General features: G+C 37.8%; 1 protein-coding gene across 3 annotated transcripts in view; it reads right to left on the bottom strand.

The window, feature by feature from the left end:
* GPATCH2 (G-patch domain containing 2) overlaps positions 1 to 26,463 on the bottom strand; it is a 193,446-nt gene that overhangs the window by 22,465 nt on the left and 144,518 nt on the right. For 2 of the 3 annotated variants that reach the window (XM_008685669.2, XM_008685667.2), the window contains 2 exons: positions 14,987 to 15,075; positions 2,343 to 2,664 (listed from right to left, as the gene is read on the bottom strand). In XM_008685669.2, the coding sequence (XP_008683891.1) occupies positions 2,444 to 2,664; positions 14,987 to 15,075 (310 nt within the window). In that variant the 3' untranslated portion in view covers positions 2,343 to 2,443. Of the gene's footprint in view, positions 1 to 2,342; positions 2,665 to 14,986; positions 15,076 to 26,463 lie in introns of those variants that run through there. The other variant, XM_008685668.2, reaches the window with a different exon arrangement.

The following is a 26,463-nucleotide window of genomic DNA, read 5'->3' as shown; positions in this document are numbered from 1 at the left end:
CGTCCATAACATAAAAAATATTTGAAGTCCGCTGAGAGCCACACAGAGGGCTCTAGACGTCAAGAATTTGACCTTCTTTTGCTTGTTGCTGATGTAAACATAAACTACTTTGGAGGGAGTGTTCGAGAACAACACCCAAGCTAAGTGAGCATCTCTGAGGGGCTGCTTCAGAGGACTGGTACCTTTCCAGAAAGGAAACAGTACAACATGTTCATAAAGACTAATATTTAATGAAGGAGTTTCCCCGTGCCAGTTGGTATATGTTCTGCTCTTCCTCACTAATACGGTTAGAATATCGCAGAGTGGAAAAGAACAGCCAAGTCCTCAGGAATTTGGGACCAGTCTCAGAATAACCTTACTGTGTGTTTTCAGTGGCTCCAAATTTGGCTTTTCAAAATTCTAGGGTTTTAGAAGATTTTTAGGCAATGGATTTTAAAAAAAATCTTTTTAATAGATCCTAGAGCACTCTCTACACTATCATAAAGAAGTTTTAACCTGGTATATAGATGATCTCCTCCAGCTTCCCCCCCTTACATAGCTAGAACGAGTATTTAACAAAACACATTTCCTTTTTAAATGGCAAATTTCAAAGAAACAAACTTATAAAAAATAATCATACGACAGGGTTACTCTATCCAATAAGAATGCCTCAAAAGAGCAGTTCACCTGGTAGTCTATAATCCCTTAACCAACCTGTCCTCTTACCACAATACCCCTAGGAAAGAAGATAATTCTTAAAAGAAACGTGTACATTTGGCAAATCATAGAGGCTCTCCAATGGCAGGCTGACCTTTTTCTCCCCAACTGGCAGTTAGGAGACCACCTAGGGAAGGTCTACTATATGCACAAACCTTCCCTCCCTCCTTTAGAAAACATTTGCAAAAGTTTCTAAAACCTACTAGAATGGAGCATCGAGGATTTTCAGGGCACTGAAACTGCTCTGTGTGATACTACGACGGTGGATCCGTGTCATTATACATTTATCCAAACCTACGGAATGTACAAGACCAGAGTGAACTGTAATGTAAGCTGTGGACTTTGGATGATTATGACATGTCAATGCAGGCTTATCGGTTGTAACAAATGTCCCACTCTGGTGGGGGATGTTGATGATGGGGGAGGCTGTGCATGTTTGGGGGCAGAGGGTATATGAGAAGTCCCTGTACCATCTTAATTTTTCTGTGAACCTGAAACTGCTCTTAAACAAACAAAGAAAAGCCTTAAAAAACTCCATTAGAAAGGTGATTCACATGTGTTATCTTGACCTTTACTCAACCAATAAAAGCCATTATAAATATATTATCAGTCCTTAATAATGAAGATCAACATCTTCTAAACTAAGAGCAATTTAGAAGCTCTGGCATTATGAAGCAGATGATTCAAAAATAACAATAGGAGGCACATAATAAAAATGACTTGTTTTGCTTGGTTTTAAAGTAACTACTTAGATGTTAGAAAGGGCAAATCATTATCATTCATTTTCTTGTTCACCTTGTAAATGGGCTGGATCATTGCCAGAAATCTGAATTCTTGGGAGAGCCATTTAAATTTTCAAATAAATTGATTCGATAATTCTAGTAGGTTACTCCAATGGTTAAAATTGAAAATTAGTTTACCACTGTTGCATTGATCTTAAAAAAATATCAGCCTTTGGGAAGAGAGAGGTAGAAGTCAGTCTAGATTTATAGAATTTACAGTTCAGTCATGGTGAATTTAAAAAATACATTTTTCTTTCAATAATTCTTTTATGTTCTAGATGAGGTAAAATTTGTAAAATCTGTATTAAGGTAATGTTGTGGGCACTCTGGTGATAACAATGATGAGGTCTATTTTGGTCAAAATGTCTGGGGGAAACATTAACTGCTGTTTGTCAACTGTGAACTTTATACTACACTGTCCAAGGATAGATTAATTGGTACCACCCCGTTACAGAACCCTCACAAATAGCCAAATTTGAGGAATGTGAAATTGGCAAGCTGTCAAACAAAGATTTGCTTAGGACTTCATTGATGTGATGATAGATCTTTCAAGTTCTAGGGATGATAGGAAACACCATCCTTTCCGACCTATCCCATCTGAGAAACCTGTGGGTGTGCTCACATTTGCCTGGGCATGGCACACACACGTGAATGAATTAAGCTAGAAATGATTGACCTATGAGATCAAAATAAACAGGAGAAATGAGCTGTTCTTTAGACCTAGAAATAGCTGAAAATTGCTGCAAAATTTTTAAAGGTGAAGGTTTTCACTTTAGCACCGGGAATTGTGACGGAACCCCATTTCTCTCGCTGTGGCAGGACTGTATGCAGTTAGGACGCTAGAGTGATGAGTTTGAGGCAATGTAGATTTCTGCTTCAAAAACAGAAGCTGTGTTGTAATTTTAGGACAATGGGATATATATCGTGAATAAAAATCGTAAAACATCTTTTCTTTGCTTTTCTTCTTAGGCGGACTTCCCTGAATTGAGAGTGGCAGTTGCGGGGGTGCTTTTTGGTAGAGGAAATCCGAGACCTAATCCTTTTGGCCTCTGCATGGCTTGAATTGGCTCAGCGATCCCCTTGCCATCTCGTCCAAGGCCTGACCCAGGTGTCCAGCCCATATTCTGGAGCATTCGGTTTCCAATGTTGTTTTCTAGGATTGGCTGGGCATTTTCCCCTACAAATCCTGAAATTACAAAATGACAAAAAAACACAACCCCCCAAACACGTTAGTACAGACATAGGTGAAGATCCTCTCAAGCTAAGAAAATCATATTCTCCTAGGTTTTTCTTTCAACATGGTACCCGGGTGCGGGGTGGTGAGGGGGAGGGTTGTCTATTCACCTTGGGATAAGGAGCTTGTAGGGGTAGAGGGATCAATGGAAGAAAGATCTTGTTTAGAGTGTCAGCTCTACTACTTAGTAGCTCATTAAGTTAACTTCCTGGGGCTTTTGTTTCCTCATCTGTAAAGCAGGTGTAACAAGGTCCATTGGCCTACCTCACAGAAAGTGCAAGAAGCGGTTGAGTTCGTGTATGCAAAGCATCCTCAGTAAATGATAAAATACAAAGAGATTTATTTTCATTCCTGCATTAGCCTCAATGATGATTCTGAAAATCACCGACTTAACACCATAATCTTACATTTGCCTGGGGCCTTGACATTCAATAAAACCAAAACCAAAACCAAACCAAACAAACATAACCAATGACGTCCCTAATTCCTAGGGATTGTTTACATTGTTCTAATCCTCTTCTTGTTATTTATGATTTGGACTATAATAATTCCTTTCTTCCTCCTTCTTTCATTTCTATGTTTTGATCACTAGAGAAGCAGGCAAGAAGGGAAAAAATAGAGGAAAAGAATATTAAAGTTACAGATAGGGTGATATATAAAATAACTCTTCTCTTTTCCCTTATCTCCTACCTACCTTCATTCCTTATTTTGGAAAAGGAGATTGGGCAGTGCTTATCATGAGCTTTAGAAATAGCTCTTGTTTCCTCTATGTTCTTAGCAAAGATGTCTTGAGAGATGCACCCATTTTAAGCATTTTCTATTTGATGACATTTTCAAAGATTGACTCTTAAATTCTCTTGGAGGCTCTTCTGGAAACAGTGGAGCTTATAAACTGTACATATGATTCTAGGGGAAAGTGTAGAAGTACTAAATATTTAAAGTCAAATGACTGAGAAGTTAACAGATGTAAAAGTCAAGTAACCACAAGACCTGAGCTCCCTCCTTCAACTGCACGCTTGGCCTTGGTCTGCGTGTCTGTTGTGGAGCGGGTTGGCACTCCAATGGGTCCATTTCTGTCCACCCTGTGGCAGCAGCTGTGAGACTGTGGTCTATGAAAGGGGAATCTAGCAAATCTAGAGGTAACCAGTTAAAAGTGATCAGAACTCTAATAACCAGGGCATTTCTTGTGGTTACTCCCCTTGCAGGAGGAGGAAGTGATCATCAAACTAATATTGGAGATGGTGTGGGAAAGGGGATGAGGGCATCTTAAAACAGTCGTTTTATTGAGAACATATTTAGCCCAATCTTCTCTATCAGGGCTTTCCAGGAAGTCTGTTGTAGAACTCTGAGGTCGCAAGCTTACAGGGATGCAGTGTTTGCTCACCCTTCCCTCCCTAGTCCTTCAGGGCTAAAGATCGTCTCATTTTTCAAAGATCTGAGGATGCCTCTGGTGTATGTACTAGCTCAGCCCTGGGTCCAGCATATTTCTGCTCTGAACTGTGGGTGGCTGGCTTCCTGGACAGTCTGAGGGTTGAAATGGGGAGCTGCTGACAAGATCACTGCTCTGTTTGGCACCGACCCACAAGCCCCCTCCACCCCCTTCCCAACATCATCAATTTTTCCTCCCTGACTGGGGATTATGAGGGCACCTCTACTGCATTCCCCCCCTCCCCCCAACCCAAGAAGGTTGGGACTCTCTGTCCTTCTCCTTCTCTGAGATTATGTTTAGGATGGATCCTCAAGCACCAATATCAGTAACAAAAGTATTACCTATGGGACTGCAGAGTATAATGTTCTATTTCTTGGCCTGGATGGTGGTTACAGAAATGGCCAATGGATTATTTTATTCTTTACATGGTCCCTCTGCATTTCCATGTGTTCTTGGGAGATGTACTTCATGGTAAAAAAATTAACAATAAATGAAATAGCAAGGTTGAACCAATAGTTTGTTTTATGTGGTACTTTGTATCTGGCATTCTGGGGAAGAGCAAGTGGATTGTTCCCCATGATCCTGAACTGTAGAAGACAGAAACTGCAAAGTGCCAGAAATAAGTTTTAATAACGGACTTTCATTTACTATAATCGATGGATTTTCAAAGCCCTTTACTGGAAATTGTGGTAGTCTCAATCCTCAGTACATTGTAGGACTGAGAATGGAATACACTATTGTCATTTGCTGAATTAGTACCAGGGAATAAGAACCAGGTTACCACAATAATGAGAGGGTTTTGGATTTGTCCAATTGGTTCGTAGCTCACTGAAACAAGTACCTTAATGTGTAATGGAAAAAAAAATTTTAGTTGCGAACAGCTTGAATGGCAATGACTGGTATAAAAAAAATTCATAACTAACATTATTTACTGCTAGACCGGGCAAAAGATGTATTTTATATATAATATATATATATATATGTATGTATATATATATATGTATAATCTCTTTGTGCACACATGCACACACACATATATAAAATGTAAAAAATGGACTTCTTAATTACACACACACACACACACACACACACACCTAACAAAGAAAAGCCTTTTGTCAAAACTCTTCCCTAATATAACAACAAAAAGAGTCATTCGAGTTTTATTTTGAAATTATGATTATGGTGGCAACCAAGAAAGACCTCCAAGGTATCTCATACTTTCTGAACAGCCGCCGGTCAGGTATATCAGGTTGAACAGTACGCCAGCATCCTGTCCCGCATCCTTGATTTTTAAGTGATTGCCACAAAGCAGTTTAATTCCATCTGTAAGCTTAAATCGCATCAGACGTCTAATGATGCTCTGGGCTACACATCTATTTATTCATATTTTGGATATAAGAGCTTGCTGAAGTTCACGTTTACAATCTGTTTAATATTTAAGAAAAAATATGAGGCCAATTTAATTTACCTCTTCAAAAATGGCTAAACTGCGGTCATTTCTCAGTTCTGAAGTGAACAGCAAATGGTAATTGAGTATCATCATTTAAAAATGTTGATATTTCAAGCACGGTGGTCCCAGGAGTGGCCACTCGAATCCTCCCTTACTTGTGTTTTTTATCTGGACGGAAAAGAACCCACTCTCTGTTTTTCAGGTGCCGCTCTCATCTCTCCTCTTAATGAAAATAAAATAAGATAAAGCATCATCTTGTACTTTCACGTAAAACAATAAAAAAAGGAGAAGAGCTAATTTCTCAAATGCTAAATCTTTCCTCATAGAAACATGGATTCCTGAAAAAAAAAAAAGACGCTTTTCTACGCAACCGTAAAGACAAGGTAACAGTTCATTTTTCTTGGGCAGTGATTCTGGAGTGAGATCTACTGTTGGTCTCTCATCCTTTTTATGAGATTAAGACTTGGGAGTGGAAGAACTCAGCCTCCGCTCGGCATCCTACAGCCATAATTTCCTTTCCTTTTGCTCCTGGCAGCGCTAAATCTTTTAAGTCCTTTCCTGGAAGGCTCTCCTCCCGCTCGGGCAATTTTAGCAATACCTAGCCCGCTAACCCTCCCGCACTCCCGTTCCCAGCCCCCTTAATGCGGGACCTCGCCTATCTATGACAGCTGAGTCGGTCCTTTCCCCTCAAATCTTCCAGGGAGTATTGTGGATGGTAATTCACTTGCGTAATTGGCTCAAGAGATGAAAATCTTGTATCGGCCTCTCTTAGCTGCTAATCTGTCCAGCTGACTGCAAGCCTAATTGGCAGCTTGTTTAGTAATTTGGCTCCTAAAGTGTTGTATTGATGTTGGATAAACAGCCAATGGAAGGGGAGGTGACACATGCTGCTTGCTAAGAACAGCTAGTGAGCCTTGCTTCAGTCCCTCCCCTGTATTCAGAGCGCATTTGCGGTAGGCGCTCACTCTTCCTTCCCATCCCCTTCTCCCTATTACTTTACCAGCCAGCTGGGGGGCAGGGCTATGATGATGATTACTATTACTGGGTATTAAAATCACGAGTTATAATATGGTCCTCTGTTCTCGATAACTAACTTAAGGACATGGGTTTTTTGATTACTGCTAAGAAACAGCATTTAGCACAGTTTGAGATGTGAGAAAATGGTAGGTGTTACTACTCTTTGTCAGATGTTCTAATTATTTCATTCTTAATATAGAAAAGCCTGATTCAGACCGTTCTGTATTTTATCTGCAATATTGTAGACGTTTCTCACGTGAATTTTGCTAATTCACATCAGTTCAAACCCTTAATTGGTTAAAATACAAGGCACATACTTTTTAAATGATAAAATTTAATGTGGAACGAATTTCCCATTTTTTTTAAAGTGATGAAAACTTTGTAAAGAATGAAAGACAGTCTATATCGACATGTTTAGAGAAGTTGTTTTGTTTTGTTTTTTAAAGATTTTATGTATTTGAGAGAAGGAGAGCAAGAGAGAGAAAGACATAGCATGAGCTGGGGGTATGGGGGCAGAGAGAGAGGGCAAGCAGACTCCTGGCTGAGCAGGGAGCCTGACGTGGGGCTCGATCCCAGGACCCTGAGATCGTGCAGAGGCTCAACTGACTGAGCCACCCAGGTGCCCCGGGAGTGTTTTTATTAATAGATATTTTGGTTATACAGAAATATATTTCTTATGGAAGAATCATTATGAATCAAAGAAGAGTGTTTTAGAAAAACTAAAAAAGATCTTAAAATTGTTTTGGTTCTGAAGGCACACAGGGATGTTTATTTGCAATAAATATAATCAGGGTCATTTATGGTTTGCCTACTATGTACCACACACATGGTTTACTTGTTAGGCATATGACATTAATTATATCCATTCCTCATAACAACTGTGCTAGGAAGGAATCATAGTCGGCCTTTGGAGACATGATGTCACTTGACCATGACTACAGAGTTTGTAAGCTAAGATTCTAACTTTGGTTAAGTTTACTCCAAAAACCTACACACTTTCTATGAGAATTAATAGCAAATAAATAATTTTAGTGATGATGATGCTTCAAACAACTAAAAAAAATTAATTGGGTTATAGCTGAATTGTAATAATAACCTCTCAGTTAAATATAACCTCTCAGGGGTGCCTGGGTGGCACAGTGGTTAAGCGTCTGCCTTCGGCTCAGGGCATGATCCCGGTGTTCTGGGATCGAGCCCCACATCAGGCTCCTCTGCTATAAGCCTGCTTCTTCCTCTCCCACTCCCCCTGCCTGTGTTCCCTCTCCCGCTGGCTGTCTCTATCTCTGTCCAATAAATAAATAAAATCTTTAAAAAAAAAAATATATATATATATAAATAACCTCTCAAATAAGGACAATATACAGCAAACATACACTAACATAGGTGGATAACAAAATATAATGATGTCTGCAGCTCTTCAGGTTACAAATGCTTCCATATTCACCATTTCTTTTGATCTTCCTTATCAATCTAAAAGATAGGTATTATTGGTTCCATTTTATAGGTAACACTGAGGTTTGAAGAAGTAACACAGCTGCCCAAAACCAACTGGCTAGAAAGTGTCCTAGTTAGAATGTGGACTTACATTTGAGTCCAAATGTCACCCATTCACTGCCTGAACATTTGACTTAAAATATTATATCACCAATATTTTCTATTATGTCATTTCTTTTGCCACATTGTCCCAAATGACTGAGATTTTACTGTTCACAAATTTCAAACTCCTGAGAAATTACTTGTCTACCCTAGCACAGCAAGTCTGTCTGAAGACAGTGTTTCAACTCTCTTGAAATACCAAACGAGTCATTTTGCTTGCTATAAATCCAGTTTATCTAGGAGATATTTAAATTATAATTTAAGTTTTAGCTGTACTTGCTGTAAACAACACTTACAGGGTTTTGTTTTTTTATTTATTATAATAATCCCTGAATTTAACTGATGCATTTACTCCATTTACATTTATTGTGATCATTGGTGTATCTGGATCTATTTTTCCGGTATTATTTAATGATATTTGCATTGCATTCCTCTACATTTTTGTGGAATTTGCTACATTTTTGTTTCTTCCTTTCTGGCATCTCTTGCTTGCTTACATCAGCTTGAAAATCATATATTTTTATTGTTTTAGTGATTACCTTTAAATATAACATGCATACCTGACTTATTATTTCTTCACATTTCTATACTGTTGTCCAGAGTTTTATTTCCATCTCACTTTTTTTTAAAAAAATATTTTATTTATTTATTAGAGAGAGAGAGAGCACAAGTAGGAAGTGGGGGGAAGGAGGGGCAAAGGGAGAAGCAGACTCTCCACTGAGCAGGGAGCCCAACAAGGGGCTCAATCCCAGGACCCTGAGATCATGACCTGAGTCAAAGGCAGATGCTTAACTGACTGAGCCACCCAGGTACCCCTCCATCTTATTTTTAAAACATCTAAATTAATTATCTTCATGGGCATTGTCACCATCATTATGAACTTTTATACAATATTTTAGCTTTATGGACATGTTTAACAATCTCTTTGCTCACCATTCCTTCTTGATTTTGATTCTTTTTATGAATTCCATTTTCTTCTACATGAAGTATTAAGTTTAGTAATAATTGGTCTTTACCTGAAATTGTCTTTATTTTATCCTCACTCTTGGGAAGTAGTTTAACTCGATATAAAACTCCATGTTGATTGTTATTTTATCTCCACACTTTGGAAATATTATCTCTTATCTTCTGGATTGTACTGATGTTTTTAAGTCTGCTACCAGTGTAATTTCATTCCTATGTAGGTTACATCTTTTCTCCTTGACTGCTAAGTTCTTTTCTTTCTCTTTGGTGTTAACTTTTATAACAACGCATCTAGGTATGACTAAATTCATATTTACTATTTTCTGATAAAGACTTTTTGAATATGAAGATTCACATTTTTCTTCAGTTGTAAGAATTCTATAATTTTCAAAGAATTCAGGCAATATGCTCTTCGAATAATGTACCTCCCTATTCTTTCTACTCCTCTTGGAAGTTCTATTAGATGTATGTTGAACTTCATCCTTCTCCAAGTCCTCCAGACGTTCTATCCTCCATATTTTTATCTCAGGGCTTCTTTCAGGTAATCTCTTCAAATTGCTCTTAAAATTTACCTTTTTTTATTTATTTTTATTTTTTGGCTGGCTATATTGAATCTGCTATTTAACCCATCCAGTGAATTTATAATTTTCAACATTTTTTCATAACGAACAAGTATCTCAAATTTCTCCTTGTTTTTTTTTTTACTATACCTGTCTATCCACAGTTATTTCCTTTTGTTTTTAAATTTGTTTATAACTTTTTTTTTTAAGTTTTGGTTTATGACACCACCTTCAGTAGGTTTTCATTTGTGAAATGAAGAGTCATAGGGGTGTAAGGCATGTACCACCAAAGTGGCTTTGCATTTGCTTCAAAGACCAGTTTTTATGTTAATTTTTTGGCTTGGTGTAATTTTAAACTAGAAACTCATGTGAGGGTAGGCTCTTACACATCTTTAGATTCTTCTACTTGGAGCTCAGGTAGAAATGAGATTCTTATTTTCCTGTGCCTGTGGGTAAGTTTTGTTTCTAGTCTGCCCTCTTCTGAGGACAGAGCTTTCCAGAGGTTCTGGCTTGACAGGATCCTTACACCCAACTCCTCAGCTTTGCTCCCTACCCACAGGGGCACTAACCAACCTACCTCAGGATTTCCTAGGTTGGCAAAACGGGGCATGGGCATGGGGGCTGCTTAGGACCATTTCTGGTCTTGAACAACTTCTTTCCTTCAGTCTCAGCTATGCTAAAAAGACTGCTTTATATTTTGTAGAGCACGGCCAGGTGTTCTGTTGTTTAAGTATGTTCTCATTATTTAGTCTTTTATACTGTCAGGAACAGGATTATTTTCTACCTAATGTGGATGTTTACCCTTTCCTTCAGTGTTTCTTGTACCAAATGGTAATGGAGAGCTGTTTAACACTCTCCTAAAACACCAAACTGAAAGGATGAGGGTGATATGTTTCCTAGGCTTTTGCTATAGGTTCAAATATAGTTTGGTTTCAAAATTAATACCAAGAATCTCCCCCTAAAGTCTGCCCATTTGAAAATCTGGAAAAGATAATCTACAGTGGTCACATAGATCCAGTGGTAAAAGAAAATAAAAACATAATTATTGAGAAAATAAATTTTGGACAAAAGAAGAGATATAGCACCTTGGAAGGGCGCTTGGTTATACCAACCATTTCCTGACTATGATTAGTATGACTTTTAATTAAAAGCACACCTTTAAAAAAGTCTTCAACCATTATTATGATTTATAACTTGTCTTCATTGTCTTAAATATTCACAGAGATTATGTTATTATTGAAATATCAGTAGGATGCTGAGGAAGAAGTCAAGAAGTCACAAAAAGGTGTAAAGCAACCTCTTGCCAAGATCTTGCTTGTCCACGAAAATGCAGCCTGGAGCAATGTCTACACCAAGATATTAAGCTTCGCTAGGCATCTCTCTACATAATATCAAATGTATAGGAAAAACGTTGACTCCTTATGATGACTATTTTCCCTATGATATCAGTTCAATAGACAGCAAAACAGTAACAGCAAATACTAGTTGTGGATAACAATGAATTTAGTAATGTATAGTGAACAAAACATTTAAACAAATGTGGTAGCCACAATATTTCAAAAAGCTGACTTAACATCTTTTCACTCATCACATCCTTAATAAGCTATGACTTCTACCAAAAACACAGACCATAACCAACATTGCTGACTGCCTTTTAAAAATGTGTTAATATTCTTCCTATTTTGTTCACTGCTTTTCTTCACCTTTACAGATGACATTTTTCAAACTATAAAATGCATTCTGCTGGCAAACCTTCTTGCTTCAACAGTTCTCAATTTTATAATAGTAAATCTACATCCTTTGCTAGTGAGACATCCACTATCTTTTGGTATGTGACTTTGAATGAGGCAGAGAACAAGCCATACATTTAAAAATCAATATCTAACCTTATCAATATTCATTTTACTTTGTCAATACAAAATACAAAGGTGAAAGAGCAGTAAATAAGCTAAAGCACTGAAATAAATTTGGTGTTCCTGTCACAATTAATAAATGTTCAACCGATAACACTGCTGGCTAGTCCATAGCCTTGCAAAGCAAATGAAATTATGCTTCAATGCTATTGCTAAAACAGGGTGAGTAAAATTTTCAACACACTAGCAGGTAAAGATCAGATTTGGGTTATTAATTTCATAGGTGACTTTTAAAAGTATTTATTATGCATAAAATATATAACTGTTTACTCCTGGAGTCTTAAATTTTTGTATAAACCCTGTTCAGGATTATAAAGTTAGAGCTCCAAATTACAGTTTTTTTGACAATGTTTTGGCAAATGTTTTCTAAACCTGCTGTTTAACTGCATAAAATTTCACATATAAATCAGAGGGGATCATTAAATAATATTCAAGCTGTCCGCCTTTTAACTCTTATCCCCTATTTCAAATGAGAGACAGCTATCTTCACCTGCATTTTTCCTGCTTAGACTGAATGTTGACTATAAAGGCAAAGAAAGTGTAAAAATATATCTCAGTTCAATGTGTTTTTTGGGGAGGTCTGCAAAGGGCCTGTAAAATGGGGAGAATATTCACTTTGAAATAGTTCTACATGCTAACTCAAATCTGGAAGCTTACAAATATAATTGACTATTACAAGGCTGAATATACTCCAGAATTTGAAAATTATAATTTTCAGAGACAAGATGATGGAGGATTCATAACCTCATTATCAAAGTGTATTTATGCAAAAGCGTTTCTTACTTGAATTTGGATAATAATCTTCACCTTAGAGTTGATTCATTAGTATTAGAAGATATTCTTTTTAAAACTGAGGACTTTTAAATAACCTCATTCTCTTCCTCTTTGAGAGGAACAGTTATGCATGGATTTTAAAAATGCATTGGAAATGAGTAACATAATTCTCTTACTCCACTACTGTAATTACAAAAATGCATTAAATTTCTATGAATTTTATTCTTTAAGCAAAAAAAAATCTAGTAATATAATCAAAATCCTGAATCTTAAGAGAATCACAACAGTTTTGAAATATAATGTCTGGAATATGCTGGTATAAGCTTATGAATGTTTTAGGCTAAAGTTTAATGTTTATACCCATACTCCGTATAAATGATTTTCTCTGATGCTACTGGGTTGTAACGTCAAAATCACCTTGTAGAAATAATTATATTATACTCTCCTCAACCATTATGCATTTTCCTTCTCACTTCACATATGTTCAGAGTGTTACAACCTGACCCTGATATTCTCTCTTTCTTATTGCCGGCACTAAGGTGCTTTAGTCACATCCCTAAGATTGTTCTTGTACTATTTCTGCCACTAATGTTTGAATCATTGAAAGATAAGAGAATTCAGGGGACCATTCAACTGGAATGGGGATATTAAAGAATCCTACACCTGCCTTATGAAAGATTTGAATTGAAGAACTTATGACATGTATTTGATCTAAAAGTGGCTATATGTTCCTGCAAAAAGATATATTAGAAGTATTCTCATGAATGTTCTGTATCCCTACATAGCAATATTTGGGTAACTCTTCTATGAAACTTAAGATTTAATGGCAGGTTCAAATAAACATATGCAATAGAACAGTCCTTACAAATATATTCTTACAAAAAGGCCGTATGTTGTCATGGAAAGAATAGGGATTTAGGAGTCATGCAGGTAGATGTAGGCTTGAAACCTCCCTTTGCCATTCAATAATTATGTCTTCTTAGGGAACGAAGAAAAACCCATCACTCCTCTGAATCTTACTTTTACGGTGTAAAGTGATGCTAATGCCACCTGGCTCACAAAGTTGTTAGAAAGACAAAATGAAATAATACAGTTTCTGTTACAAAACAGGCACCCAATAAGTGGTAAATATTCTACATAAATACACATTCCACACACAGGTGTTTCTTATTTCTCAATTCTGAAAATTCAATACAGCTACAAGATGAAGATCGATATGATATTTACTCATAACCATATGCATAATTTCATAACGTTGCCCTTTATATAGATGGAACAACTGCATTATGAGGGCTCCGATTTTAAGTCATTCAGTTTTTTAGTACTGAACTATGGGACAGATCCCCTAAAGAGAGAATTAAAGCTTCATATCTTTTATTTCTTTGAAATCACCATGTCAAGATTTTTTTCCCCCTTCTCATAGTTTATTCTCCTGGTTGACATGAATCTTATTTTTATATTCTATAAATCACCATGGAAAAAATAACTTTTCCTATAAAAGGTTTCCCAAATGAAGTTAAAGGAAAGTTTATAAATCTGAATGGTTAAGGACCTCAGGCAATAGACCAAGGTTTATTCTTTGTAACCGAGCAAGTATCTACACTGAAAACATCTCATAGAGTCAGTTTGCTGCACCACAAATCCATGATGGTTAACTGTAGTTTATTCCTAGGTGGGTATCTACGTTTTAATGCCCAGTTGGCTTCCTCCTTTCACTGGTTTTTATCTCTGCCTTCCTTATCATTGCTCTTGCATAAGATTTTGTTAAAAACACTAATGTTATTCATATTCTTACTACCAAGCTTGAGCCTTTGCCCTTCTAGGAAGGCTTCCTGTCCCCTCTGCTCTAGTGCCTTCTCTCTGCTCAGCACTTGTGGTTTTCCCTAGTCCACACTCATTAGAATGGAATGTTACTAGAATGATGTGATTTTTAGGTGGAAATAATGAGAGACTTTTTATTCTAATGCAGATTTTTTTTTTTAAAAGTAGGCTCCACACCCAATGTGGGGCTTGAACTCACGACCCTGAGATCAAGGGTCGCATGCTCTACCGAACGAGCCAGCCAGGCACCCATGTTTCAATAAGGAAAGACACACCTAGGATTGCTGCAGAGCTGGGACTAGAAACCAGACTGACGCACTCATGGCCAGCTTTCTGTCTTCTATGATATGGGGCCCTGTGTTTTGAGGCTGCTCCCTATACTTCTGAATTTCTTACTACTCATTTTTTCTGCAGTTATTTGCCTTTGCATCTATTTATGCCTCATTGTCCCAACCAGTCTATAAATTTCCAGAGGCCAAAGACACAGCCTTTGAAGTTTTTGTATCCTTTAATACCTCACGCAGAGTCTTACATTCAGGCAGGTGTGTAGCAAATATTTTATTGATTGGCTACCTGAAAAATCTACACAAGGAACACGCAATATATCCTGACACCAAATGCAAATGATTTACTAGTTGCTTGTAACTGTGCCTCTTCTTCAGTGTAAGTGATTTAGAATTATCTGTATTTTTCTTCTTGATGATTTATGAACTTCCTATTTGTGTTCTGCCCCAACCCCTTTTTGCTTTACCTGCTGTAGTAGGTCCAGGCAAAGGTGCAGCTTTTCTTCTCCGTTTGATATCTCCTGTGCATAAGGATCCTAAATGCATGCTTGTTTGCCTACAAGTAATTATCAGAAAAAACTATTAACAAAGGAGGAAAAAAATGACACATAAATACACAGCTTGTATAATCTGAACCTAAATCAAAACATTCTCAACAAAGATGGAGCGGCATAGTAAAACCACCAATCTTGTTTATATCGAAACATAATTACGTTTGTTGACAAGCGTTCAGCAGCTAAATGCGCCATCATAAATTGTTACTGGAATGAATAATATAAAAGGAATGCTTTTTAATTTTCAAAACTGGCAATCTTTCTAGCTCAACATAAAATCAAGCACTGTTGCTTCTGACAGGAAAATAGCTAAGATTAATTATCTAAAGAGATCACAATATTGTTGCTAGGTTATCAATTGGTTACTAATGCTTTACTGTCAGAGCAACATTTATTACAGGAAAAGTATGATCAATTTCTTTTAGGATATTATGTGGCAGTGAATTCTCTTAAAACATTTTAAACAAATAGAAGGAAATAGTGATCCTCTCTCTTATAATTCATATGGTTAGAATTCTTTAGTTAATTGTTTATTAGCTAGGTGAGGAAACATAATTTGAATGTGTTAATGCTGGTCTACTGCCCCTAAATAGGCTAACATGATAGTGGATTAAATTTGTAAGGACACGATATATAAGAACTGAGAAGCAGACCTTCTGTGATTCTTGAAATTAGTTAGAATTGGATTATTTTGCCTAATCATGGACTCTTAAATTAAAAAGTTTTGGAAAAATTAGAAATGGCCCAATTGGAAATCAAGAAAAAAAATAATACAAGACAGAAAGGATTTAAAAGTCTTCAAACATTTCAAGCTATAAAAGGACTCTGCTCATTTCCTGGATCATAATCCCTGATGTGGATTTGGGATAGTGTCTGGGGATCATGAAGCAGAAATAAATGATGCATGTTTATTATAGCACATGTTCTTTTAGTAATTCACAGAGATATCTGGTAGTATCCTGAAGTTTTATATTTAACCTAGCAAGTCTTGTTGGATCAAAGTCCTCTCTATATCCCGTTGTTTCTGAATGGCCCAACAAACATTTTTTCACCAAACACTCATTCCTTTTCATCTTCTTATGAATTGTATTCCTTCCCTTTTAAGTCCCAGACTCCTATCCCCCTTCTCCTTAGTTCAGGATGACATATATACTTCCTTTTGCCTCATTGTCTCTGGAATCTCATGTTTGTGTGGGTTCCCTGTATGTACAGAATCTAATTTGATTTCCTCCTGTTAATCTGGCTCATGTCAGTTTGATTTTTAGACCAGCTAGAAGAATCTTGAAAGACAGAGAAAAATTATTTTCTCCCCATACACACCCAGATTATTAGAGAAAAAATTAAAAGGAAAAAATTAATTGAAGAAAAAACCAAGATATACATTTATACACATACTCTCAGGTATTTAAATATAATGAAACATTGGAACTGGGGAGTAAAATTTACATATAGGTTCTACTTATATGGCACAAAGTAAAGTATGATAATGATCTGGCTGATCCACAATTAAATATATGCACTGTGAAAAATCTATCAACATAGGTAATAGCAAATAGGAGTTTGTCTAGTTTTCTCTTTCTTTTGTATTGGGTGCATACTCTTTCTTTGTGATAGAATAAATATATACACTTATTTAAATATTTTTAAAAATTAGTTCATTCAGGTAGTGACTAACTTTGCATACACACACACACACACACACACACACACACGTCAAGATGTTTTTAGACATGCAAAACTGTCTGGATTTTGAAGTGTGGTCCTGGCTCCAATGCCAAGAAAAATGAGTGGTTATGAATCCATTCATTTTTTAAAACTATTAGAAATTTTTAAAAACTACAATAATATCAGAGAAGACACATCCTTTTTATACAAAATTAATGAATTCAGTTATTCAGCAAGCATTTATTAGTATCTATTACTGACTTAGCATTAAGATCCCACAGAGGTGGTGACAATGAGGATACTAGGAAAGAAGAGATGGAAGATATGAAGGACATGGAATATTCACTTCCTATTGTTGGAGGAATTTACAGTCTGAGTGGGGAGATTAAGTCATGAGTGCATGAAATAATTAGGGACAGTGTGGCAGCAGGGGGCAACACCAACTTTAATAGCTATTACTAGAGATTATATTACCTAGGCCTTATAACAATTCAAAACATGCTGTGTTGAATATGCCTTTTTTCTTTTGTAGGGAAATATTTGTGCCTCAGTGGAAAACTACACGTTCAGAGCATATTCTTCTTGTCAGCAGACTCTGATTCTACGGGAGCTAGTTTACAACTAGAAGTTATGGATGTCTGAAAGCAATGGAAAATAATTCTTGTCTATAGAAATGCAAATGAATTGTCCTGAGGAAGGACAATCTTCCCTCCTAATGGAAAAGTCAGTTCCGCATCCATCTGCCCATTCACACCTACACTCCTTACTCCTTATAAATCTGTTTCTTTGACTACTTCTTTGAATCCCTTATAAGATCTGCCTGGTTCCCTCATTAACTCATGAGTTAAATAATATCTCAAACACATACTCATTTTATATCTGTGAAAAAGTCATGATTTTACCTTTTGGTACAATATTACTCTTTAACATCTGTGGTCCCTCTGGAAACATCCCCTTAGCTAAAGATTGCAGCAATGTTGATTCTGCAGGGCATATATCAGACAAGCTCAGATATCAGGAATAGCTGAGGAGGAGGGGAATGGGAATACAGTGGGAATCTGAATTCTGAGGGATGGCTCTTTTGTTATTGAGCTGTAAACACCAACGCACGGACCATTTACTTCTGATCTTCTTGTTAAAACATAATAAATATCCTTAGTTTAAGACATTGTTGGTTAGGTTTTCTATACCTGTTGCTGAAAGTTTGGGTTTTTTTTTAAGATTTTATTTTTAAGTAATCTCTATACCCAACATAGGGCTCAGACTCACAACTCCAAGATCAAGAGTTGCATGCTCTACTGACTGAGCCAGCCAGGTGTCCCTGTTGCTGAAAGTATTTTAAACTATAAAGAGTTTGTTCTGGTCAGAGATTAAGAGTAGTTCAAGGTGTCTGGGGAGCAATGTTTCAAGAAGGGACTATAAAATTTGAAGGAAGAAGATGCTGGGGCTGGGTCATGGGCCATACATGCCACTTATGCCCATGAAGGTGTCTGAATTTTATAGCTGACATGGAGCCATTAAAGATCATCTGGCAGGAGAGAAGGCTGGACAGATTTGAATACTGGGATGCTGGCAGAGAGCAGGCTTGCCCAGGGTTGAGACTGATGAGATGGAGGGCGACTAGTTTTGCAAAGTCCAGACATACTGCTTCCCATGTCATTCCTCTCCATTATGGCTGAGAATAACACAAAGCTGTCACACCATGGAACTTCTTTGTGTTGGTCCATCTGAGAGAGAAGGTGGGCAGGGGCAGAGGTGGGCAGGCAGCCCATGAAAAGTCCTGATTCTGGATTATTAAAAAAAAAAAAAAACCAAAGAAACTATGCCAGGTTTTATTACTTTCAGATACATTTGAAGCTCAAAGTAAGGTTAAAAAAAAAATATTAGCCAGGAGCATCCTTCTTAAGAAATACATTTCTAGAAATAATTAGAAGAAATACTCGAGGGTCTGACACATCATAGGTACTCATTGTGACTATTAACATTGCTAGCTTCCACTTCCACTGTTCTGACACTAATGGCAGGTAATCAGAGTCTTCTCATTGTTTGAAAATCATTCTCCAAAGTCAATACTGCCTTTAATACTTTATCATTTTTTTACACTATTAAAACTTATTAGGAAGGCCTGTTTACAAACATGGTGAAAAACAAATCCCAGGAACAACTTCCTCTTTTAAAACTTTTTCCTCATCTGCTGGACCAAAGATGGAAGAAATGGAATATAACATCTTCATTCAACCGCCCTCTCCCGCCCCCGGCGGAGCTGCATAAAGGAAAAGACAAACAAACATTCCAGGAGAATAAAGTTCAAGTTAATAAAGTCAGTACATTGAACGCAAGGACCTGAGCCATAAGAAAAACAGCTGGCTGTATTTCAGTAATTCTATCAAGAATTGACTATCTGTTACAGCACATTCCGAGATCTGGATTATTGATCAGTAAGATTACCCCATTCAGGTTGTCCACCCCCCTTTCCTTCAGACAGGTGCAATGCAGTTGCTACAAATAACACTAAGTAAGGTCTATTCTGTTATTTGTTGTCACTCCTAATGTAAAACATAGCAGTTATTTTTTTAATTTAAAATCAATGAGTGTCTCAAAGGCAGCCTTGTTGCTTCAGTCTAAATGAGTGGTTTGTTTTTGCAAAGCATTACACTTGGATTACTATTCAAGGTGATAGTTGGTTCTGTGTGTGTGTGTGTGTGTGTGTGTGTGTGTGGTGTTTTGAAGAATGATAATGCACTGTCCTATGAACAGACTTGAAGTTATTAAAAAATAATGTTAAAATTTTTGGTAAGGCACTGCAAGGAAATTACCAATCAACTATATTAGTGTACTTGTTTCCGTTAACAGTATTTGCTTGCAGTGGAGGAGAAGGGAGACAAATCAAAACCTAATAACTTTGTAACTACTCACACCTTTACTGTTAAAGATAAACAAACATATCTTTAAGTGGAAAGGATCAAGAAATAATGCTGTTTTGTTCTGGATTAGTAAGTACTGTCATTTAGTTATGATTTGAAACATGGTTTCCCATGTACTAATTCTTTTTTTTTTTAATTTTATTTATCTATTAGAGAGAGAGACAGCCAGCGAGAGAGGGAACACAGGCAGGGGGAGTGGGAGAGGAAGAAGCAGGCTCTCAGTGGAGGAGCCTGATGTGGGGCTCAATCCCAGGACTCCAGGATCATGCCCTGAGCCGAAGGCAGATGCTTAACCACTGAGCCACCCAGGCGCCCCTCCCATGTACTAATTCTGAAGATTTTCCTATTAAATATTAGAAAAGCAGAGTTCAAAAAGAAGTCTTCATTTTGCTTTGCTTTTGAAACAGACTTCACTTGGTTTATCCCCTCATCCTTTTAAATGGTGTGGTGGTGGGAAACTGGGCATTTTATCTGGAGGGGAAAAAAAAGGAAATAAAGCAGAAAATAAAAAAAACACCCCAAAAAGCAAAAACAAAAAAATCCTAGTGAAAACCACCTTGCCTGAAAACTTGGCTTTCGACGTTAGCTGACAGCGACGGAAGCAGGCAGTGTCAAACACAATAATATTACAGCGAAAGGAGTAAGGACTTGTCTCTCCATTGTATGCATTTACAAACAGAGGCTTTTCAGAGAATTGGGCCTAGTTAAAGCTGCCCCCTGGATAAAATGTGTTCCCAAGCAGCCTCAGACAAGCTGCAGAGGAGAGACAAACAGATGTGACTATGGGCCCTGGCATTTGGCAAGAACACTCACTGTCAGTTAGAAAAATATAAGCCTGGACAGGGCCTCAGCTGGACAGAAATGAAGCAGGTCTTCAGTGTCACTGGAGGAGTATCTGGTGGCAGAGAAGCATGAGGGCTGGAAAAGCCAGCTCTGTGGGAACTTCCTCTTCTAGACCCAAATGACCCTCTCCTCCCCTTTATTTGATGTCCATATGTCTCAACATATTAAACTGAAAGAGTTAACATCAGTATCTTTTTTTTTTTGGTACCAAAACGCACATTAAGTATCAACTACCATCTAGCATATATGTTTCTTAGCTACTAAGGCTGCACGAAGTCCTTGTTTCTAATGGTGTTTCTTTCTAAGCCCCTTCCTGTGCATGAAGCACGCTTTGCATTCGGTATTGTCGATGGCACCCTGCATCCTTCTGGTGCCTTCTCACTCTATGGCTTTGGTCATTTGACTTTATGCTCTACCTTGAGTCCATTTCTCCTCTCTCTGGACTAGCCCTGACTTTAGCAAGGAGGAGTTTAAGTTTTAAAACAGTGCACTGAACTTTGGATCCCAGGAACTCGGCCCTTGCTTTATTCTGGACATACCTACCGGTCATAAACCTCCCCGTACCTTAGTTCTTTCGAATTTAGGTCATTCCGGGATCTCCCCAGACGCTAAAGTTTGGCCCTGAAGAGCCACCTGGTGACTGAGGCTGTCTCTAATGCTCCCGGCAGCCCCCAGCCCAAGCATCAGCTGCTCCTGGCCCCCATCCCTGCTCACTGCCTACCTGCTGGGACATCTGGACTGTGTCCCTTAACCTCCCATCATCTGTGGTCTGAGGTGCTACCCCTCGGACAGTGATCTGGCCTGCCAGTGTGCGCTTCCTCTCAACAGCCGATGGCTCTGTCCTGTCAGTGCCCCTCTACCCTGTCAGAGTTCGAGTCCAGACCTACTTTTTCCCAATCTGCTTTATCCTGCTACAGTATCTGGTAGCTTCTGCCAGAGCTAACGTTACTCTGAGTTTCTTATGTGCCGGGGTGTGTGCTGATAAGCATTCCCCTCCTGTAGGTCCCAGCACTGGCAGCAAGTGAGAGGGAAGGACGGTTGCGTCAGGACACTTCTGGGGAGCTCCGGGACCGGCCTCACTGCACAGCCAGTCAAGGACTGTTCCGGTTCCTCCGAGCAGTGTCCGAGCTGCTCAGCTGTCCTGAGGAAGGGGGAAGAGATGGAGGAGCTGGTGGGAATCTGCAGGTGGTCCAGGAATCTGTTCCCTCTGATGCCGCCATTTCCCCTCCCCCAACTAGTTCTCTCAAAAAGCCTACTTGTCGCCATATTTGTCAAGGTTGGAGGAGGATTTTACCAATCTTTGGCATGTTACTCAAACTCTCTTTGCTTCAATTTCTTTGCCTTCAAGAACTGTGATTAGACTAGTTCTTACCTCAAAGGTTTATCTTAAGATTTTATTTAGAAATCATTTGTGTCTAATACTTGGCGCAGTGCCTGCACAGAGTAAGCACTGGATAACTGTGAGCTACTACATTTATTGTTGCTTTCATCCCCACTTCACAGGTAAGAAGCGCAGGGCACAGAAAACGTAAGTAATTTACCTGGGATCCCACAGTTAAGGGGAACTGAGGGTAGGTAGGCCTTTGTGGTGTGATATGGACAAAAGAATGTCTAGTGTAGTGTCACCGAGCAGATACCAAATAAAGACATTATAAACTCATTGTATCTAAGCACTATCAACATGTTACAATAAGGATAGAATTAGAATCATTTCTAAATAACAAAGAGGTATCTTTTTGGTATAGAAGAGTTAAATTTTTCTATAGTGTCTGATTCTGTTTGCTTTAAATGTGTCACAGCTTGTAAAAATAAGTCCTCATTTTCCAATGCAAAAACTCAATAAAAACCCAGGAGAGTCTTGCAAATCTGAAGCCCATTGCCTCAAAATTTTTCTTGGCCACCACGTGGTATTTCCTTCTCCAAGTGGCGTGTTTCATGCTTTATCTGGAGCTCCAAGGGCCCGCGATTCTAAGTTATCATTCCTCGTGTGTGAATTATTAAACCCAACTTCCATATCCATAAACAGCTCTTGTAAAAGCTTCTTCTTTTTGTACCTCCTTATTATTCTAAACAAAGGGTACCTAGAAGGTGGTGGTGGTTGTCTTATGAAATTCAGGTAGATATTCTGAGAGAACCATTAGAACATTCTGAGTGTACGTGAGAACATTCTCACATCTAGAGGAAAGTTAAATTTTTCTGAGAGCAAATTATTCAGTAAGGTTTCAAAAAATCTCTTTGGGAGAACTGCTGTTAAATCTTGGCTTCCATGGGACTGATATTATGCTTCCCATATTTGTCCAAGTCCTACGGATACTTTTAAGGAATTGCTGGCCACCAAGACTGTGTATATGTACCAACACCGAAACAATGTATTCTACCCGCTTGAGAAAACTTCCTTTCTATGTTTCCTAATTCCACCATCTTTGCGAGTCTGATCTTTCGCCCTTTGGAGTTCTCCCAGGGCCCTTAAATCTTGTTTTTAAACTTTCCTAACCTCACTCTATTCCCAAGAGCTTTTCCTCTGTATTTCATAGCAATCTGTGCTTATGTCTGTTGTTACATTTATCATATGGTCTGGCCTGAAGTTGTTTCCGGATGAGAGGGGATTGTCAGCTAAAAACACTGAACAACTTGAGGCCAAGAACCATGTGCAATTTCGCAGAACCTAGCTTTGCTTCTACCATATATTAGAAGCACAATAGATATTCTGAACTAAAACAAATTAAACTACTGTAAAAATTATTGCCTCAACATTTCATTTGGCAATCATGCATTTTTTTTTTTGATAACACTTCTTTCTTGAAGCGTTACTTAAATGTACTTAAAAACACTCATTTAACCATCAACAAAACTTGACTAAGAATCAGGTATTCTACTGGGTGCTAAAAAACCCACAAAGATGGCTCCTACCATCAAGGGGCTCATAGCCTAACGCAGGAAACACAGGAAAGAGCAATTACTAGACACTGTAGTAAGTCCATAGGGTATGGGAGCAGACCACCTCTTTGGGGAAACTGAGGAAAATTCATTTCGCTTGAGTTCAAATTTGGATATTGTGTCTCCAAGCAGAATCTAAGATATTTGAGGGATCTTAGAGTATTCTTGTATTCTTCACACCATAGTACTTAGGAAATAGTAGGCACTTAGTAAACTGATATTGATTTAATTTATTCAATTCCTAGCTATAACTATACATTTCTGGAATCTGTTTATCATTGGTATTTAGTATAAAGTTTCAACAATAAACTTATTCTAATTTCCTTAAAAAATGATATAACAAAGCTAGTGTTGACTCTCAGAAGGGATGCAAAATTAGGCAAAATAAACATGATTCTTTTGAATATCTCATTAAATGCAAGAAGATGTGTGTCTACATTTAAAACACTGGGATATTGATCCTGACGGCATCTTACATTTTACATAAAAGAACTGTCAATTCAGACCATAGATTCAGATGTAATCCCACATTCTCTCTGTGATCATGACACTATACAGTATTTCTTAAGATGGTATGGTTGGCATTTATAATACCCAGTAATAAAACAATGAGGATATTCCTAATAATATTCCTAACTTTTTTGAGAGAAGTCCATGCATTACTCATTTTCATATCCACTTCATCCAGTGCAGTCTCTATTACTTGTATGTTTGTTGAACTGGTTTCCTTACTATATTCTCCTATTCACTATTTATGATTCCAAACCAAGCTTTAATAAGTGCGGTTCTGAGGGAACATGTTGGGAACAAACATGCTGAGTTTTTTTCTTTCACCAGTTTCAGGAAATGATAGACTTAAAGGGGCAGGGCAGAAAATACATGTTATTATTTTTTTATTATTTTGAATATGCGTTGGTTTCTTAAATCTTAGAATTTACTATGGAATCACAAGGAACATCCAAACTTATTCAGTGTCAACAACATATGGGGTGTTATGCTAAATATTTTCACATACTTTATCTCTTTAATCCTCACAGAAACCCATTACAGGTCTGAGGAACCTAAGGTCCAGAGAAACTGTTACCTGTCAAAGATCACATAAACAGAAAATGAAGTTACTGTATTTGAACCAAGGAATGCATGCCTCGGAAGAATCATTTCCCCCTATACCATACTAATACTCCATTTAATAAATGTCTGCTGAAAATGTAATGCATGCCATGCCCTATGCCATAAAACAGGATTGAGAAATAAAAAAGATATGGCTTTCATTTTCTAGGGGTTAAAGTCTACTGATCATGTGGGAAAATGATTTCAACTCAATATTCAAAGAGAATTCCAAACCAGAGTGCAAGGCATTCTGGGCCCCTCGGTGAGAGGAGACATCTACAGAGGCACGACCGCCTTGAAGTGCACCTACCATGTGCCATCATTGGGGCTGTGTGAGCAACTCAACAAGGCAGGAGCTAGAACATCCGGAGATGTGGGGGGACAAGACACCTCCTTGCACACATCAAATTTTTAATAAATTCAACGAATCTGTCCATTCACCATTATTTTAAACTCTCTAGAAAAAAAAGAATGAAGTGGCTGTTTGAATTGATCAGTTTATTACCTAAACCAATAGTTGAATTCAGTGGAAAACAGCCCGTCCCTAATTCTTTATAGACATAGCTTTGGATTGTTTTGAAGTTACTGCCCTGGTGCAGGGATGGCGTCACGTGGAGATCCATTTCCAAGGTAGCTTTTGAAGTTGGGACACTGCTCATTCAATATGGTTTACAATTTACTCGCACGGTTGAGTTGGCAGATACGGGCTCAAGACTGAGCTCAGCTTTGATGTTCTGTGAAGTATCCCAATGATGACTTGTTGAGAGGCGACTTACAGTAATGTCATAATTCTACGTGCTGTAATGGACATTAGTAGAGTATGACCACTAAGGAGCAAAGGATGATGTGGTTGCCACTTTTACCTCCACACTGAGGAGGTAATAAAGACTAGATATTTTAATGATAGGCCAGAATGTCTTAAACTTCTGAAAGATATAGGGAGTTATTTCTACTCTGGAATATGTCAGACAGCATTACCATTAAATGCAAACTTACTTGAATTTAGGTTAAATTATTGTTTATTGGTGAAATCCAATTGGGAATCTATAACTCAGCTGAAACGCCATCTCCTTTACGCGGCCTTATCTGACTGCAATTGCCAGAATAATCTCTCACTCCTTGGAGAAAACAATGATTTTTACTTTAAGCTACCGCTATGTATCTACATGAACCAATACTCTATTTAGACTGTATATTTCTTGAACGCAGTGGGGCCCACATCTGATTTATTTTTTTAAGTAAATTTCCCTCAGCACTCATAAGCCTTGCCAACAACAGGCACTTATTAAATCATTATCGAATAAAATTTAACAAGGCATGCCAGAGTTTTGATAGTAACTTGTTTTTATGATAATCAATATCTTTATTGAGGTTCCGATTTCTATAATAAATAAATGCTTACTTGTGGGAATAGAAAATCACAAAACAAATTCAGTCCCTATCTTGGGCTTTGGGATGGAAGTATGTGTGAAATCAAACTTGTACATATAAATCAGCTTTTTTTTTTTTTAAATCAAGAGTTGGATGCTTTTTTTTTTCCTTAAAGATTTTATTTATTTATTTGACAGAGACAGACACAGTGAAAGGGAACACAAGGATGGGAAGTGGGAGAAGCAGGCCTCCCGCTGAGCAGGGAGCCCAACGCAGGGCTCAATCCCAGGACCCGGGGATCATGACCTGAGCCAAAGCAGATGCTTAACAACTGAGCCACCCAGGTGCCCCCGTAAGTCAGCTTTTAACATACAGGCAGGCATCTGATGCAAAAGGGTTTCCCTTTCTACATAATTTTGTATTTTGCTAAGTTACTAAATGTAACTTTATGAAAAGAATGCTTTTGGTTCCTTCTCTTTCGTGAGAGTTTTTGGCAGACAAACGAACAATATGTACATACAACTTTTACAAACTTGTTAG

Source organism: Ursus maritimus, unplaced genomic scaffold (assembly GCF_017311325.1).
Source record: "Ursus maritimus isolate PB19 unplaced genomic scaffold, ASM1731132v1 scaffold_2, whole genome shotgun sequence".
Lineage (NCBI taxonomy): Eukaryota > Metazoa > Chordata > Mammalia > Carnivora > Ursidae > Ursus > Ursus maritimus.
This window is presented reverse-complemented; position numbering and strand designations above follow the sequence as displayed.